The sequence below is a fragment of the Ornithorhynchus anatinus genome, chromosome 21 (genome assembly GCF_004115215.2).
Source record: "Ornithorhynchus anatinus isolate Pmale09 chromosome 21, mOrnAna1.pri.v4, whole genome shotgun sequence".
NCBI classification, from domain to species: domain Eukaryota; kingdom Metazoa; phylum Chordata; class Mammalia; order Monotremata; family Ornithorhynchidae; genus Ornithorhynchus; species Ornithorhynchus anatinus.
The window spans coordinates 17,183,553-17,200,625 of NC_041748.1; the positions used below are offsets into that span (position 1 = coordinate 17,183,553).

General features: G+C 55.2%; 1 protein-coding gene across 9 annotated transcripts; it reads right to left on the reverse strand.

The window, feature by feature from the left end:
* Window positions 1-724: 724 nt before the first annotated feature.
* SLC2A11 (solute carrier family 2 member 11) lies at window positions 725-16,837 on the reverse strand. 9 transcript variants are annotated; one of them, XM_029049530.1, is made up of 12 exons: window positions 16,731-16,837; window positions 14,888-14,986; window positions 12,911-13,071; window positions 10,858-10,982; window positions 9,752-9,881; window positions 8,738-8,886; window positions 7,867-8,054; window positions 5,765-5,875; window positions 4,864-4,965; window positions 4,536-4,611; window positions 2,901-2,987; window positions 725-1,036 (listed from the first exon to the last, which is right to left on the reverse strand). In XM_029049530.1, exons 1-12 carry the CDS (start codon window positions 16,776-16,778, stop codon window positions 768-770), a joined length of 1,545 nt encoding a protein of 514 aa, XP_028905363.1. In that variant the 5' UTR covers window positions 16,779-16,837; the 3' UTR covers window positions 725-767. The 9 variants fall into 9 exon arrangements, 8 of the variants coding, with proteins under 8 accessions (XP_028905363.1, XP_028905366.1, XP_028905365.1 ...); XM_029049533.1 differs by having other exon boundaries at window positions 12,911-13,063; window positions 16,731-16,836; XM_007660734.3 differs by having other exon boundaries at window positions 742-1,036; window positions 2,901-3,028.
* Window positions 16,838-17,073: the final 236 nt, after the last annotated feature.

Below are 17,073 nucleotides of genomic sequence, written 5' to 3' on the forward strand. Positions count from 1 at the left end.
AGAGGGACAGAGAAAGACCTAATAAAATAATGATAATAACTGTGCTATTTGTTAAGGACTTACTATGTGCCAAGCACTATACTAAGCTCCGGGATAGATACAAGATAATCTGGTTGGACACAGTCCGTGTACCACCTGGGGCTCGCAGTCTTAATCGCCATTTTACAGATGAGGGAACGGAGACACAGAGAAGGGAAGTGATTTGCCCAAGATCACACAGCAGACAAGTGGCAGAGCTGGGACTAGAATCCAGATCTTTCTGACTCCCAGGCCCGGGCTCTATCCACTAGGCCACCTGGAGTCTAAAAGCAGTGTTGTCTAGTGAAAAAAGCCCAGGAATGGGAGTCAGAAGGGGAAACTGAGGCCTGGAGAAGTGATCTGCCTGAGGTCACACAACAGGCCCGAGGGACTAGACCCAGGTCTCCTGACTTCCAGCCGCAGCCGTTTCCCCTGACTCAAGCTGCTCCTCACGTCACATCCCATTCACTCTTGTGTGCCAAACATATGTTTATTCAATAATGCAATCAATCAGTGGTATTTATTGAGCTCCTACTGTATGCAGAGCACTGTTCTAAGCAGTTGGGAGAGCACAGCACAACAGAATTGGTGGACACAGTCCCTGCTTTCAAGGTGCAGACTGTTGTTCTGAGCACTTGGGAGGATACAGTAGAGTTAGCAGACACGAGGAACTGACAGTCTACTGGGCGCAGAGCACTGTATTGAGCACTTGTCAGAATACAGTAGAGTTAGCAAACACGATCCCTACCCTAGAGGGTTCCAGCCCTCCTCCCATCTCCAGCGCGGCCCTCCACACCCCTGTCCTGCTGGAGGCCCCAGTTCAGAACCGGGTGCAATATTGGGGGTCCCGAAGTGGGGGGCTTCCGGGGGGTGTCCTCCCCTGGGGCCACTGGACGAACGCCGCGGCGATGTCCGCGATGGACCGGCCCCGGGTTTCCGGCAGGAAGAGGTAGATGAAAATCCAGGTACCCATCAGGATGCTGGAGAAGACCAGGAAGCAGAAGGAACCTAGCGTGGCCTGGAAAAAGGGAAAGGGATTGAGGGGTCTAGGCAGGGGGTGAGGGACCCGGGGCAGTGGATGAGAGGAGGTAAGATGAGGCAGGGAGGGAGGACCTGTTTCAAGGAGCCCACGGGGCACCGCCATCCCACCCTGTGCCATCCCAAAATGGTGCTGGAGGCTGGGGAGGCCACTTTGTGCCAGGATAATAACGGTGATACTCATTAAGCTCTTTAATAATAATAATTATGATATTTATTAAGAGCTTAATATGTGCCAGGCATTGTACTAAGCACTGGGATGGGTCCAAGCAGATTGGGTTAGGCACAGCCCCTGTTCCACATGGGGCTCACAGTCTCAATTCCCATTTTACAGTTGAGGTCACTGAGGCAGTGAGAAGTGACGTGATTTGCCAAAGGTCACACAGCAGACAAGTAATGGAGCGGGGATTAGAACTCAGCTATGTGGACTATGAACTATGAACTTGAAACTATGAGCCAAGTGCTGTTCTAAGCAATGGGGGTAGAGACAAGCACTTAGTACAGTGCTTTGCATACAATAAGCACTGAATAAATATGATTGACCGAATGACAAGATAATCAGGTCAGACACAATCCCTGTCCCACCCGGGGATCACAGGTTGAGGGACAACTAGTTCCTGTCATGGTGTCTGGAAAAATATCTCAGAATTCCTCGTTTCGCCCTGATGTGTCTGTGCCATGGGGCAGTTGGCATTGGCAGTTCAGTGGATTGGGCTTGGCATCGGCCCGGCACCCGGGTGACCGGAGGGATGTGAAAATTGCTTATCTGAGGAGGCAGCCCTCTGCCTGCGCCGGGATAGCGGCAGTCCTGGCCGAAGGCAGGTGGATGGACAAGATGACCTCCCAGAGGCCTTCCAGCCCGGAGAGGGTATGGTTTTTGTCTAAACGTTGAAGGCCAATTGCTGTGTCCCAGACACATAAAACTGCGAGAGAGGGTGGGGTTTGGGGTGGTGGTCTATAGCTGGCATTCCCTTTAGGGCCTAGGGTGAAGCCCTACTTTTTACAGGTGAATCTGGGGGATTTCTCCACGTTTCACAACTCCTCTCCTCTGAGCTGGCCCAAGGTCCCCCCGAAACTGTTTCCTCTGGGTTCTATAATAGCTTGAATTTGTAGAAGGCTTTAATTTGCCAAAGCAGTGTGGGCTAATGGCAAGACCTCAGGCCTGGGAATCAAGAGAACTGGGTCTGAATCCTGGCTCTGCCACTTGCCTGCTTGTGTGACTTTGGACGAATCACTTCACTTCTCTGGGTCTCAGTTCCCTCATCTTTCAAAATGGGGATTAAGACTACGAGCCCCATAATCCCCATTTTACAGATGAGGTAACCGAGGCCCAGAGAATAAACCTACTGCTCTCCCATCCTCTTAGATGGCAGGGAATATATCTGTTATATTGTTGAGTTGGACTATCCCAAGCGCTTAGTACAATCCCCTGCACACATAAGCACTCAATAAATGCGATAGAATGATTGGCGATGAGCCCCACGTGGGACCGAGGCTGTGGTCAGTCTGATTTTCTTTATCTGCCCCAACGTTTAGGGCAGGGTAGATACAAAGGATCAGACTGAGCTCAGCCCCTGTCCCACGTGGGTGTTTAGTTCAGAGTGAGCCCTTAATAAATGCCACCCTTATGAAGTGACTTGCCTTGAAGTCACACAGCGAGCCTGGGGCCGAGGGGAGAGTATACTATCCTGGCCCTCTGACATCCGGACCCGGCCTCTTGGCATCTCTCTGCCCTTGGCCAGAGCCTGGGCTCGGGGCCCCCCTCCCCAGAGCCCACCCCCTGCCGCTCCTCCCCAGAGCCCGCCCATCCCCTGCTGCCCCCACCCCCTGACCCTTGGCCTCACCACCAGGAGGGGGAAGAGCACTGCAAGTAGGAAGTTTCCTCCCCAGAGCAGCATGCCCATGATCAGCATGGCCGCCGGACGGGTCGCCTGGTCAAATAGTTCCATGATGACGCACATCGACGTCCCGGCTGGCGGGGCGGGGGGAGGGAAGTGGAGCTCGTGGAGGTGCCCAAAGTCCCCTTGCCAGCCCGTGCCAGCCCAGCCCCGCCCCCGCCCCCAACCCATAGACATATGTGCATGCCCACACAAAGTCTCAGCCAAGTGGGGCCTGTGGAACCTCCGCTCCAACATGGGGAGGCTTCCCTTCATCCTTGACCTGCTCCTGACTGTCACTGCTCCTCTCTACCATCACTGAAACCTGTTTCTCCTCAGACAACATGGTCTCTCTGCTGCTCTATCTAGAGGGGGGGCCTCCCCTTCTCCCACGCCCTGGCTCACCTGGAAAGGGGGGGGGGGGAATCGGCTTCCTTCTCGCTCCCCAATTTCATACCATTCGATCTCCCCCCATCCTTCTATTTCCCTTCCTTAGAAGCTCGTATCATCCACCTCTACCACACTCCAGATTCTGGTCGCGGTCATCTAAAGCCCCCTCGGGTTTCACCTGCAACTTTCTGAGCCGTTTTGATCCCTTTCTCACATTCCTTCTCTCTTTCTCCACCCCTACCTTGATCCTTAGAGACCTCGATATCCACACAGATGTTCCTGATGACTCTTCCGCTGCCTGCTTTCTATCATTCCTCAACTCCCCTGACCTCTTGTTCTACCCCACCTCGCCAACTCACCGACTTGGACACCCACTCGATCTTATCATCTCTAGCCACTACACAATCTCCACCCTCACCAACTCCAAAATCCCTCTATCTGACCGCAACCTCTTTTACCTGCCTTCTCTCCCACACACCTCCTCCCTGCAAATCTGACCTGTTCCTCCATGGAGACCTCCGATCTTTTGACCCCATCCACTTTTCTCAAGTCATCTTGCCCCATTTAGCTTCGTACCCAAACTGCATTCCCTGGAAATGTTATCCTGACACTGTCCTTGCCGTTTCTCCTCCTATCTCTCTGGCTGCTCATTCTCAGTTTCTTTCCCAGGCTTTTCCCCTGCCTCCCACCCCCTAACTGAGGGAGTCTCTCAAGGTCAGCTCTGGGTCCTCTTCTATTCTCCATCGCCACCCACTCACATACACACACTCACACAGACGTCCCGGCGGGGGGTTGGGGAGGCGAGGGGTGAAGGGGAGCTGCCCCGTATCCCTCCGTGAGCCCGGGCCAGCCCAACCCAGCCCCTGCCATAAACACACAAAACACACACAGATGTCCTGGATGGGGTTTGGGTGTGAGGTGGAGCTGCATCAAGTCCCCATGAGAGCCCATGCCAGTCCAGGCCCAGGTCTGCCCCCCACCACTCCACCATGCCCAAGCTGGCCCCCATCATGCCCAGCTGAGGAGAAGTGACCCAATCCCAACTACTCCCCCGGAAAACAGTGGGGGCGGGACACAGAAGAGCCAGGGGGTCAGTGGGCAGGAGGGAGAAGTGAGGATTGGGGGCCAGAGGAGGCCACGGAGGGCACCCCCAAGGCTGGGACAGAGCTTGGAGTGCCCCTGCTACCCTCTGCTGACCCCATCCCACCTCACCGGCCCCGGCACTGAAGAAGAAGATGAAGAGGAAGAGGAGGATAGCGCTGCACAAAGCCATCCAGGAGACCAGACTCTGGGGGCGGAGAGACAGAGAGACTCACGTCAAACCAGGGGGAGGCCCAGGGGGTGGTTCATGACTCCCTCAGGCCCTGGACCTTAGGGAAACGACTGTCCAGTGGGGGTCTGGGGGCTAGGGAAGAGGTGAGCAGGGTGAGGAGACCCCGGGCGGGGGAGGATGACGGAGGAGGGTGGCCAGCTGAAGTCGGGGTGGGGAGGTGGGGGTCATGGAAGGTCAGGATGGGAGGGAGTGGGCCGGGTGGCAGACCTGCAGGTTGAGGGTGATGGTGAGCAGCAGCAGCAGCAAGGTCATCTGGAAGTAGCTTGTCAGCAGCAGACCCCTCCGGCTAAACTGCTCGATGATGAAGGTCTGGGGGGCCAGAGACATCGCGGCTGGGATTCCCCCCTCCCGGGACACCCCTGCCCTCCCTACTCCGGGCTCGCCTCGCCCCTCTCTCTCCCTTCTCTCCTCTTCCTTCCTTCTCCTTCCCTCTCTCTCTCAACCTCTTCTTTCCTTCTCCCTCCCCTCTCCCTTTCCCTCCCCATTTCCTCTGCCTCCTCCCCACTACCCCCTTCCCCTCCCTTCCTCTCCCCTTTGCCTGACTGTAAAGTCCTTGTGGGCAGGGAAATTCTAGACTGTAAGCTCTTTATGGGCAGGGAACTTTATTTATGGGATTTGTTAAGCACTGACTGTTTGCCAGACACTGTCCTAAGGGGTAGATACAAGGTTGGACCCACTCCTTGTCCATATGGGACTCCCAGTCTTCATCCCCATTTTACAGATGAGGTAACTGAGGCACAGAGTCACACAACAGACAAGTGGCCGGGCCAAGATTTGAACCCAGGTCCTTCCGACTCCCAGGCCTGGGCTCCAACCACTAGGCCACGCTGCTGTTCTCGTTGAGGGCAGGGAACGTGTCTACGAACTTCGTTACATTGTACTCTCCCAACTGCTTAGTACAGTCCTCTGCACCATCGGGGACCCAACCTAAGAGGTCAGTAGGGCCACCTCCATCCCCAAAGCCCTGATCCTGGCCCCCCAGAATCTGCTCACCTGCCTCCCAGCCCCCCTTCTCCCCCCCAGTTCCTCCCAAATGTCTGCCGGTCCACCTCCTCTGTCCGGTGGCCCCGGGGTCCCCCGCGTCCAACCTCTCCAGCCTCCCCCTTACACACAGCACGGAGGAGAAGACGTCGCAGATGCCGATGCCCATAGATACGTAGGGGATGAGCCATTCTGAGAACCCGGCCTGCTGCAGTACCTCTGAGGCGTAGAAATAGATCTAGGGGAGACAGGGAGATGGGGAGGAGGAGGAATCTGGGGCGGGGGGGCGGGGGAGGGAGGACCCAGGACCCTCCCCCCCAGCAGGCTCCTTCCTTATCTCCTGACGCTCAGTCGCTCAGATAATAACAATAATAATAACTGTGGTATTAGTTAAGCACTTACTGTGTGCCGGACACTTTTCTAAGCTCTGGGGTAGATCCAAGGCAATCAGGTCGGACACAATCCCTGTCCCACATGAGGCTCCCAGTCTTAAGCCCCATTTTACAGATGAGGTAACTGAGGCACAGGGAAGTAAAATGACTTGCCCAAGGTCACACAGCAGACAACTGGCAGAACTAGGAGTAGAACCCAAGACCTTCTGACTCCTGGGCCTGGGCTCTAACCACTTTGCCATGCTGCTTCTCAGAGGCCGGCTGGAGCCGGAGGAGGGGGCCTTGGGTTGGTGGACCTGGCAGCCTCAGCTCCCCAGTTTTGCCACCGGCTCCCTCACACACTTGTGCCCCTGCCCTGGAAGGAGCTCAGCACTGGGGCTGGGAGGGCAGGGCACGGGGCCTGGGTGACTGAAGCAGGCGTCTCTAAGTCTGTAAGATTGTTTCTTTTTTTTCCTGATATTTGTTAAGCGCTTTACTAGGTGCCAGCCACTATCCTAAGCACTGGGGTAGATACAAGTTAATCAGGTTAGACTCAGTCCATATCCCACGCGAGGCTCAGAGACTTAATCCTCATTTTGCAAATGGGGATACTGAGGCCCAGAGGAGTGAAGTCATTGGCCCAAGATCTCACAGCAGACAAGAGGCAAAGCTGGGATTCTTGTGGGTAGAGAATGTCTGTGCCAGCTATTATACTGGACTTTCCCAAGTGCTTAATAAAGTGTGCTGCAATCAGTAAGCGCTCGATAGATACTATTGCCTGGGGTGGAGTCCGGGAGGAGAGCTGGAGGGATGTTGAGGATGGGGGGATGAGGCTCTGGGTGCGCTTCGGGCAGAGGGCCAGGGAGGCCTGGGATGGGAGTTTGGTTAGGGGATGGGGAGAGCCCGGGTCAGGGTTGGGCAGAGAGTAGGGGGCTGTGGGGCTCTGTGGGGGTTGTCGGGGGCCAGGAGTGGGGATCAGGGTCTGGGAGCCCGACTGCATCAAACAAAAACTCCCCACCATCGGTTTTAAAGTGCTCTATCGCTTTGCCCCAAGCAGTGTGGCTTAGTGGAAAGAGCACAGGCTTGGGATTCAGAGGATGTGGGTTTTAATCCCTGCTCCACCACTAGTCTACTGTGTGACCTTGGGCAAGCTACTTCACTTCTCCATGCTTCAGTTTCCTCATCTCTAAAAAATGGGGATGAAGACTGTGAGCCCCACGTGAGGCAACCTGATTACCTTGTATCTACCCCAGTGCTTACAACAGTGCTTGGCACATAGTAAGCTCTTAATAAATACCATCATCCTTATTATTAATATTATTACTCTCCTACTCCAACTGAGCCCGCAAGCTTTGCTCCTCTAACACTAAGCTACTCACTGTGCCTCGTTCTCGTCTGTCTTGTCACCAACCTCTCGCCTACAACCTGCCTCTGGCCTGGAACGCCCACCCTCCTCAAATCCGCCAGACGATTACTTTCCCCCTCTTCAAAGCCTTATTGAAGGCCCACCTCCTCCAAGAGGCCTTCCCTGCCTAAGCCCCCTTTTCCTCTTCTCCCACTCCCTTCTGCATCACCCTGACTTGCTCCCTTTGTTCATCCCCACTCCCAGTCCCACAGCACTTATGTCCATACCTGTCATTTAACTTTTTCTATTAATATCTGTCTCGCCTCTAGACTGTAAGCTCGATGTGGGTAGGGAATGTGTCTGTTGTTATATTGTGCTCTCCCAAGCCCTCAGTACAGTGCTCTGCATGGGGTAAGCGCTCAGTAAATATGACTGGTTGACGGACTGGCCGAACCGGGGGCCAGGAACCAAGAGTGGGGATTGGGGGTTGGGGGTCAGGGGCCGGGCACTCACGGCGTTGATCCCGGAGAACTGCATGGCGATGCCCAGGATGAAGGAGATGCTCACGGGGCGGCGCAGGGAGTGGTCCCTGAGGAGCTGCAGGGGCCCCCGGGGCCCGAGGCCGGTCAGCCCCGCCTGCTCCTTCCTCATGTCCTCCACTTCCGCCTTGTGGTCGCCCGGACCCCACAACTGCTGGACCGCTGCACCCCCCCCAGACCCGGACACGGACCTCAGCTGCCGGGCTTGGCCATCGCCGCCCCCCACTTTTACCCTTCCCCGACCACTGCCCCTGCAGGATTCTGGATCATCATCATCATCATCATCACCATCATCCTCAAAATGGTAGTATTTGTTAAATGCTTGCTATGTGCTAAGCACTGGGGCACATACAAGACAATCAGCCTCTATCCCACACAGGGCCCAAAGTCTAAGTACAAGGGAGAGCAGGTATCCAATCCCCATTTTACAGAGGAGGAAACTGAGGCCCAGAGAAGCCAAGTGGCTTGCCCAAGGTCACGCAGCAGACAAGCGGAGGAGCCGGGATTAGACCCCAGGTCCTTCTGACTCCCAGGCCTGGGCCCCCCAGGAGGCAAAGGGGAGCTAGTGGATTGCCCAGCCCCAGTGTCCATTCCCAGGACTGAGAAGAGATGAGCCCGGCTTTGGGGGTTCCCTCAGGGTTTGGGTGGCTGTGGGGGTGTCAGAGGTTGGTCAGGACTGGAACCACCACCACAGAAAGAAAGATCTTGGTCTGGGGTCCCCAAAACTACCCCCCGCCCCACCCTCAGGGGTGCGGGACAGATTCCAGGTCCCCCCGACGGGGGAGTCTCCAGTGGGGGCCCTGCAGCTCTCCCTGTCCGTCTCCCCTCGCCCCCTGCCCCGTCACCTTTCCAGCAGGCTTCCTGGTCCCCCTTCTCCATCAGCAGGTAGCGAGGGGACTCGGGGAAGAAGGGCAGGGTGACTAGCTGCAGCAGGGCCGTGACCCCCGTGCAGCCCAGCAGACATGGCCACAGCGACTCAGTGCCCAGCAGCTCCCTGCAGAGGGTGGGGCATAGATGAGGGTGGGGCACAATAATAATAATAATGGTATTTGTTAAGCGCTTACTATGTGCCAGGCACTGTACTAAGTGCTGGGGTGGATACAAGCTAATGGGGTTGAACACAGTCCCTGTCTTCCATGGGACTTACAGTCTCAGTACCCATTTTACAGATCAGGTAACTGCGGTGCAGAGAAGTGAAGTGACTTGCCCAAGGTCACCCAGCAGACAAGCGACGGGATTAGAACACATGACCTTGTGACACCCCCCCCAGGCCGTGCCCATGCATAGCGGGGGTGGGGGGCATAGTGGGGGATGCAGGGCTGGGAACAGTGCAGCGGTTCTCAGCTGAGTTTGTCGAAATAGCATTATTTTTTTCCCAGCACTGTGCTGGGTGCTGGGATAGGCAACAATCAGGTCAGACATAGTTGCTACCCAACACTGGACTCAAAGTCTAAGAAGGAGTGTAAGGAGGAGAGAGGTCCTGCTGTCCAGTCCCCTGCCTCCAGGCAGTGCCGCCCCTCTCCCAGTTCAGACTTGGGGGGTAATTAGGGGGAGGGGGAGAATTGGGGATCACCAGTCTGCAATGACCTCTGCCGCTAGTCCAGCTCAAGATGGAGGTGGGAGACCTTCTGGGTGCCATGTGGAGGGGCAGAGAGTGGATCCGTCCGGCAGCCGGACGGAGGGTGTGATGGAGGGTAGGGTATCGTGGATGGAGACAGGGGGTGGGCTTGTCCGGCGGTGGGTCGGAGGGTACGTTGGGAGGTGGGGTGTTGTGGGCTGGGGCAGGGGGTGCGGTTGTGGGGCGGGCAGGTTGGGATGAGCCGGAAACCGTGGGAAGGTGGGGTGGGGGGGGCGGTCACCTCAGTCCCAGGACCTGTCCGAAGACCTTGCCCAGCGTGACGAAGATGCCGACGCTGGCGTTGGTGAATCCTCGGAGGCTGCGGGGGGCGATCTCTCCGGCATAGATGGGGTGGATGATCAGACTGACCCCTGGCCGGGACAGGGGATGTGGGGCGGGTGGCCTTCCCCTCAGGCCTCCCCTCCCCGCCCCTCACACCTGAGCTCGGACACCTCTCATCCTGCCCAGGCAGATCCCCGGAGCTCAAGCCTCCCACCTGTCTGGAGAATGAGGAAATGGGCAGGGAGTGCAGCGGGACGGAGTTGGGGTAGATAAGAAGAAGGAATGGCTGGCTGCAAGGTAGAGCTGGCTGACCTGGGGCAAGCCACTTAACTTCTCTGGGCCTCAGTTCCCTCATCTCTAAAATGGGGATTGAGAGTGAGCGCCCCATGTGGGTCAGGGATTGTGTCCAACCTGATTAACTTGTATCTACCCCGGCTTAGAGCAGTGATCGGCACATAGTAAGCACTTAACAAGTACTAGGAGGGGGCTAGGGGAGAGCTGGTCATCTTGGGCAGGGGGAGGTGGGGAGGGAGTCTCTCTCGCTCTCCCCCCCCCACACCTCCAGAGGCTCCCTGCCTGCCTCCCTTGACCTGGCCCTGCTCCTGGTTGTCCAGGTCACGTCACTACCCCTCCTCTTCCCCCTCACCCAGCCGATTAACCAACCCTGTCAGCCACTGGTCATTGCTGCTGGCTGCACTAATAGTAAAGAAGGCATTTATTAAGCTCTCTCTGTATGCCAAGCACTGAGGTAGATACAAGATGATCAGGATGGACACAGTTCCTGTCCCACATGGGACTCAAATCTGAGAGGGAGGGAAAGAAGGTATCCAATCCTCATTTTGCAGATGAGGAAACTGAGGCCTAGAGAAGTTCAGTGATTTGCTCAGAGCCACCCAGCAGGTAAGAGGGTAGAGTTGGGACTAGAAACCAGGTCTTCTGACTCCCAGGACTGGGCTTTATCCACTAGGCCATGCTCCCCTTCTCTTCCCCCCCACCCCTCCTCTCTCCCCTTCTTCTTCTCCTCTCCCTCCCCGCTCCCCCCAAACACCCACTCTTCCCCCTCACCTGAGCTGAAGCCAATGAGTAGCCGCCCGGCCAGCGCCATCTCAAAGGAGGCTGCCATCTTGCTGCCTGCCAAGACCCCCGAGGCCCCCAGCATGAAGAGGTTGTTGAAGAGCAGACACTTCTTCCTGAGGAGGCATTGCCCGAGGAGGTGGGGTGGGATGGAGGGGACGACAGCCAGGCAGAGAGGAATGGGGCTGACTGGAGAAGGGCAGGTCAAGGGGGTGGAGCTGATGGGCAGGGGAAGGTCAGCAGGGGGAAGGTCAACAGATAATAATGATAATAATAGCATTTGTTAAGCACTTACTCTGTGCCAAGCACTGTTCTAAGTGCTGGAGTAGATACAGGATAATCAAGTTGTCCCACGTGGGGCTCACAGTCTTAATCCCCATTTTCCAGATGAGGTAACTGAGGCACAGAGAATTAAAGTGACTTGCCCAAAGTCACCCAGCTGATAAGTGGCAGAGCCGGGACTAGAATCCACGATCTCTGACTCCCAAGCCCGGGCTCTTTCCACTGAGCCACGCTGCTTCTCCTAATAATGTTGGTATTTGTTAAGAGCTTACTGTGTGCAGAGCAGTGTTCTAAGCGCTGGGGTAGATACAGGGTAATCAGGTTGTCCCACGTGAGGCTCACAGTCTTAATCTCCATTTTCCAGACGAGGTAACTGAGGCACAGGGAAGTTAAATGGTGTGCCCAAGGTCACACAGCAGACAAGTGGGGGAGTGGGGATTCAAACCCACGTTCTCTGACTCCCAAACCTGCGCTTTTTTCGCTAGGCCACGCTTCTTCTCTAGATGGAGCAGAGGGGCAGGGGTAGGTGAGCAAGGAGCCTACCGTATAGAGAGGAATCCATCTCTGTCTTCCAAGCCCTTCTTGGATCAAATCTCTTTCAGGAAACTGTCCTTCATCATTTTCCCCTCCACCTGCCCCCAACTGCCATGTCAGCAATTTTGTGCCTACTGAAGTCCTCGGTTACTCAAAGCCGTCCATAATTCAGATACACATCTTTATGCTCTATTACTTGCTGCTATCTATACTTCATTTCAGTGTCCGGCTCTCCCTGCGTCCAACCTAATTAACCTGTCTGGTCTTGTGCCGTCTGGTCGCCTCCGACCCACTGCGATGCCAAGGCCACATCTCTCCCAGCACACCCCACTTCCAACTGCGATGGTTCGGTAGTGTAGCCACAGAGTTTTCTTGGTAAAAATCCAGAAGCGGTTGACCATCACCTCCTTCCGTGAAGTAAACTCGATTCTCCACCCTCGACTCTCTCCCGCGCCCCTGCTGCCCGGCACGGGTGAGTTTTGACATGCGGCAGATGGTCTTCCCCTCGCTAGGCACTGCCCAAGCTAGGAATGGGGTGGACAGGCCTCCTCTTGATTCTCCCTCCCGTAGTTGAGCCTGGTAAAGGACTGGAAACTCTCCAGGTGCGACCCCCAGAGGGGTAATTAACCTGTACCTACCCCTTAACTGATACCACAAGTACCGTAATGCCAAATACGGTAACATTATTATTATAAAGTCACTTTATTTCTCTATTCCTCCGTTTCCTGAACCGCAAAATGGGGATTAAATAAATAAATAAAATAAATGGTGGCATTTGTTAAGCGCTTACTATGTGCAAAGCACTGTTCTAAGCGCTGGGGGATACAAGGTGATCAGGTTGTCCCACGTGGGGCTCACAGTTTTAATCCCCATTTTACAGATGAGGTAACTGAGGCACAGTGAAGTTAAGTGACTTGCCCAAAGTCATACAGCTGGCAAGCGGCAGAGCCAAGATTCGAACTCATGAACTCCGACTCCCAAGCCCGGGCTCTTTCCACTGTACCACGCTGCTTCTCTGCTTAAATCCGAACTCTCCTACTTAGACTGTGACCCCATGTGGGACAGGGGCCGGGTCTAACCTAACAAAATTTGTAATTATCCCTGCGCTTAGAACAGTGGGTCAAAGCACGGTAAGCGCTTAATAAATACGATAAGAAAAACGAACAAACGGGGGACTGAGGGGCAGGGGGCAGGTCAGCAGATGGAGCTGAGGGGCAGGGCCACCTACTTCCCAAATCTTTCCACCAGGCTCTGGCTGCACAGGCATCCCAGGATCCCGCCGAGGCCAAAGATGGAGATGACAGAGGACCAGAGCAGGGTCAGGGTCTCGGGCGTCGGAGCCGCGCCGCGCCGGGCTGCCCACGTGGCGTTCAGGAAGCTTCTGATGTGCTGACGGGGATCGGCGGGGAGGACGGAAGGGCCGGCCGGAGGCGGCCGCAACGTTGGTGGTGGTGGTGGTCGTCATGGTGGTGGCGGGGAGAGTCGTGGTGGTCGTAATAATAATAATAATTGTGGTGTCTGTTAGGAGCTTACTATGTGCCAGGCACTGTACTAAGCGCTGCGGTGGATACAAGCGAATCGGGTTGGACGCAGTGCTCGTCCCACGGGGGGCTCACGGTCTCGATCCCCATTTTACAGACGAGGGAACTGAGGTCCAGAGAAGTGAGGTGACTCACCCCGAGTCACACAGCAGACAAGTGGGGGAGCCGGGATGAGACTCCCAGGCCCGGGCTGGGCCGGACACGGTCCCTGACCCATATGGGGCTCGCAGCCTCGATCCCCGTTTTACAGCTGCTGTAACTGAGGCACAGAGAAGAGAAGTGACTTGTCCACGGTCACCGTGCAGGCAAGTGGCAGAGCCGGAATTAGAACCCACGACCTTCTGACTCCAAGGCCCGGGCTCTATCTACTCCATGGTGGCTAGAAGAGGGGCAGAGCGGAGGCAGTGGAGGCGGCTCACAGCTCTCCGCTTCCCTGCTCCACAAAACGCCCTCTTGGACCACCCGTGAACAAGACTCCTGTCCGGCTTAGAGTTGGGCTAGTGAGAGGAACTGATAAGAGCCACCCCAGCATCGCCTAACGGACAGAGCACGGGCCTGGGAGGCAGAAGACCTGGGTTCTAATCCCGGCCCCGCCACCTGTCTGCGGGGTGACCTTAGGCAAATCACTTTACTTCTCCATGCCTCAGTTTCCTCTTCTGGAGAATGTGGATTCGATAACTGGTCTATGCCTTACTTAGTCCGTGAACCCCTCATTGGGCAGGGATTGTCTCTATCTGTTGCCAAATTGTACATTCCAGGTGCTTAGTACAGTGCTCTGCACATAGTAAGCGCTCAGTAAATACTATTGAATGAATGAGCCTCATATGGAACAGGGATTGAGTCTGACCTGTTTCTCTTGAATCTCCCCCAGTGCTTAGAAGAGTGCTGGATGCACAGTCAGTACTTAAATTCCACCGTTATTATTAAATATTAGGACTGGGAGAGAAGGGCAGGGATATGGGACGGGAGGTGGAAAATTGGATAGAGACCTCGCCTGGGAATCAGAGGACCTGGGTTCTAATCTTGGCTCCTCCACTTGCCTGCTGTGTGACCTTAGGCAAATCACTTAACTTCTCAGTGCCTCAGTTACCTCATCTATAAAATGGGGGTTAAGACTGTGAGCCCCATGTGGGACGACCTGATTACCTTCTATCTACCCCAATGCTTAGAACAGTGCTCGGCACATAGTAAGCGCGTAACAAATACCACCATTATGATTCACTTTTCTGTGCCTCGGTTTCCTGATCTTGAAATTAAGGATTCTATACCTGTTCTCCCTCTCCCTTAACCCACAAACCCCGTGTGGGACAGGGACTGAGTCGGTCCTGATGATTTTATGGGGTCCCCCAGAGCTCAGCACAATGCTTGGCACATCGTAACAAACACTAGAAGCACTATGGCCTAGTGAAAAGAGTACAGGTCCAGGAGTCGGAGGACCTGGGTTCTACTCAGACCGAAAGCTCCATTTGGGACCTGTTTATCTTGTACCTACCTCAACGCTTAGTACAGTGCTTGGCACATAGTATAAAAACCACGGTTGTTATCAGCATCCCAATTATTGTTATTATTAGAGCCCTGCTAAACTGACGCACGGGGAAAAGACCTGGCTCTGGGCCTGGGAGGGAGCTTGGGGAAGGAGAGGAGGGTGGGAGGGAGGGTCTCACCTTGGATGGAGCGTTGGTGACCGCCAGGTGAAAGCCATAGGGGAAGGTGCCTCCAGGCCCCAGGACGAGAATCATAAGGAGCAGCCCCCGGTACTGGCTCTGCGGAGAAGCCCCCGACGGGGAGGGGGATGAGAACGGATCCCCCTCCCCTCCTGGGAGTCTTTGACCTCTAACCCCGGACTTGATTGCTCCCTCCTGGCAACGGGCATTAGACGGGAGAAGCTGCCGAGATTGGGATACTAGCACGAGATTCTCTGAGAAAGCAGGGGGAGGGGGGACTCTGACCAGGCTCTGGCCTCCTTACCAAGGGCCCACTGGACTGGACTGAGCTGGACTGGGCTATATCTGTCATTTTCTTTATTTGCATTGATGTCTGTCTCCCCCCCTCTAGACTCTGAACTCATTGTGGGCAGGGATTTTCACTCTTTATTACTGTATTGTACTTTCCCAAGCACTTAGTACAGTGCTTTGCACTCAGTAAGCGCTTAATAAATACGATTGAGTGAATGAATGACTGGACTGGGCTGGACTGGGTTGGGCTGGAATGGAGTGTGGGCAGCGAGGACTTTCCGGGACAGTTAGGGGATTAGAACCTATGACCTTCTGACTCCCAGGCCCGGGCTCTATCCACTAGGCCACGCTGCTCCTCTCAGGTTCTTTGGCTGGGAATGTGGGTTCAGGGGAGCGGGGTCTTTCCTGTTACTGCTCCGCTTCCCCACAGGCCTAGGACTAAAGAAAGGTCAGGAGAAGGAAGAGGAGGAGGAGGAGGAGGAGAAGGAGGAGGACCACGCCAGGGAGGTGGAAGGTCAAAGAAGCCGTGGAAACTCTCGCATAACGGGTGTGATTCAGTCTGGACTACCACCCGTCTTTGGGGAGATAATAATAATAATTTTATTTGTTAAGCACCTTTTATTTGTTAAGCACTTACTATGTGCCAGGCACCATACTAAACACTGGGGTGGATACAGGCAAATCGGGTTGGATGCAGTCTCTGTCCCACATGGGGCTCGCAGTCTCAATCCCCATTTTACAGATGAGGCAACTGAAGTACAGAGAAGTGAAGTGACTTGCCCAAGACCACACAGCAGACAAGTGGCAGAGCTGGGATTAAAACCCATGACCATGATTCCCAGGCCCATGCTCTATCCACTGCCCTGTGATGTGAATTGAATGGCTCAGGACAGAGGTGCCTGGTTAGGGTAAGGAAGTTGGGCATCAAACCCAATTAACCTGTATCTGCCCCAGTACTTAGAACAGTGCTTGGCTCACAGTAAGTGCTTAACAAGTGTCATAATCATCATAATAATTATGATAATAAATGCAGCAATAAGTATTAGGAGGGACTCAAGGTATCATTTGGGGAGCTTGAGGGGTGTGAGTCACGGGACCAGGAGTATACTGGGGAGGGGAAGTTCTGTCTGGGGGCCGGGTGATAGATGGATGGAGTGGTTTGAGGGAAATCCCCCCCCCCCTTAACCCCCATCTCTCCCCTCTCGGAGAGCTGGAGAGGAGGTCTCAGGGTGGGCAGAAGGCCGGCCCTGGAGGCTGCTCCACAGATGGAGAAACTGTTTGGAGGGGAACAGGGATTGGGCCAGAGGTGAGGCCTACATCTCCGTGAACCTCGATCCTAGGGGGGTCCCTCCACTTCCTGAGGAAGGGGCATTCTTTGAGAGATACGGGTTTCCAAAAACCCCCCAGCCCCAGGGCAGGCCCCCCAACCCCTGCCTCAGCTCGTGACCACTGCCGAGTCCCGCCTCGCCAGGAGGGAGACGATGGAGACAAGGCTAGTGCCCTCCTTCTTCTTGTACCCCTGCACACCCCCATGCCCCCGCTGAGCACTCACCAGGCTGGGGAGAAAGGATCTCATCTTGGAGCGGAGGACATGGGGCATAATGAGCACGTCCAGTTAAATAGACCAGGTAAATGCCCTTCGGACTGGACCCCGGGCCAGAAGGAAGGATGGACCCAGGGTTGCGGGGGATGGGGGCGGGGGGCCGGACTGGGTTAGGGCAGAGTTTGGAAGAGAGAAAGAGGACAAGGAGGAGGAGGAGGAAGGGAAAAGATGATGGCGCACAAAGTTCTGTTTCCTGTTAATAATAAAGTACTTGTTAAATGCTTACTATGTGCCAAGACCTGGAGTAGATACACAAAATCGGCTGGACCTGGCTCCCGTCCCACTAGGGCTT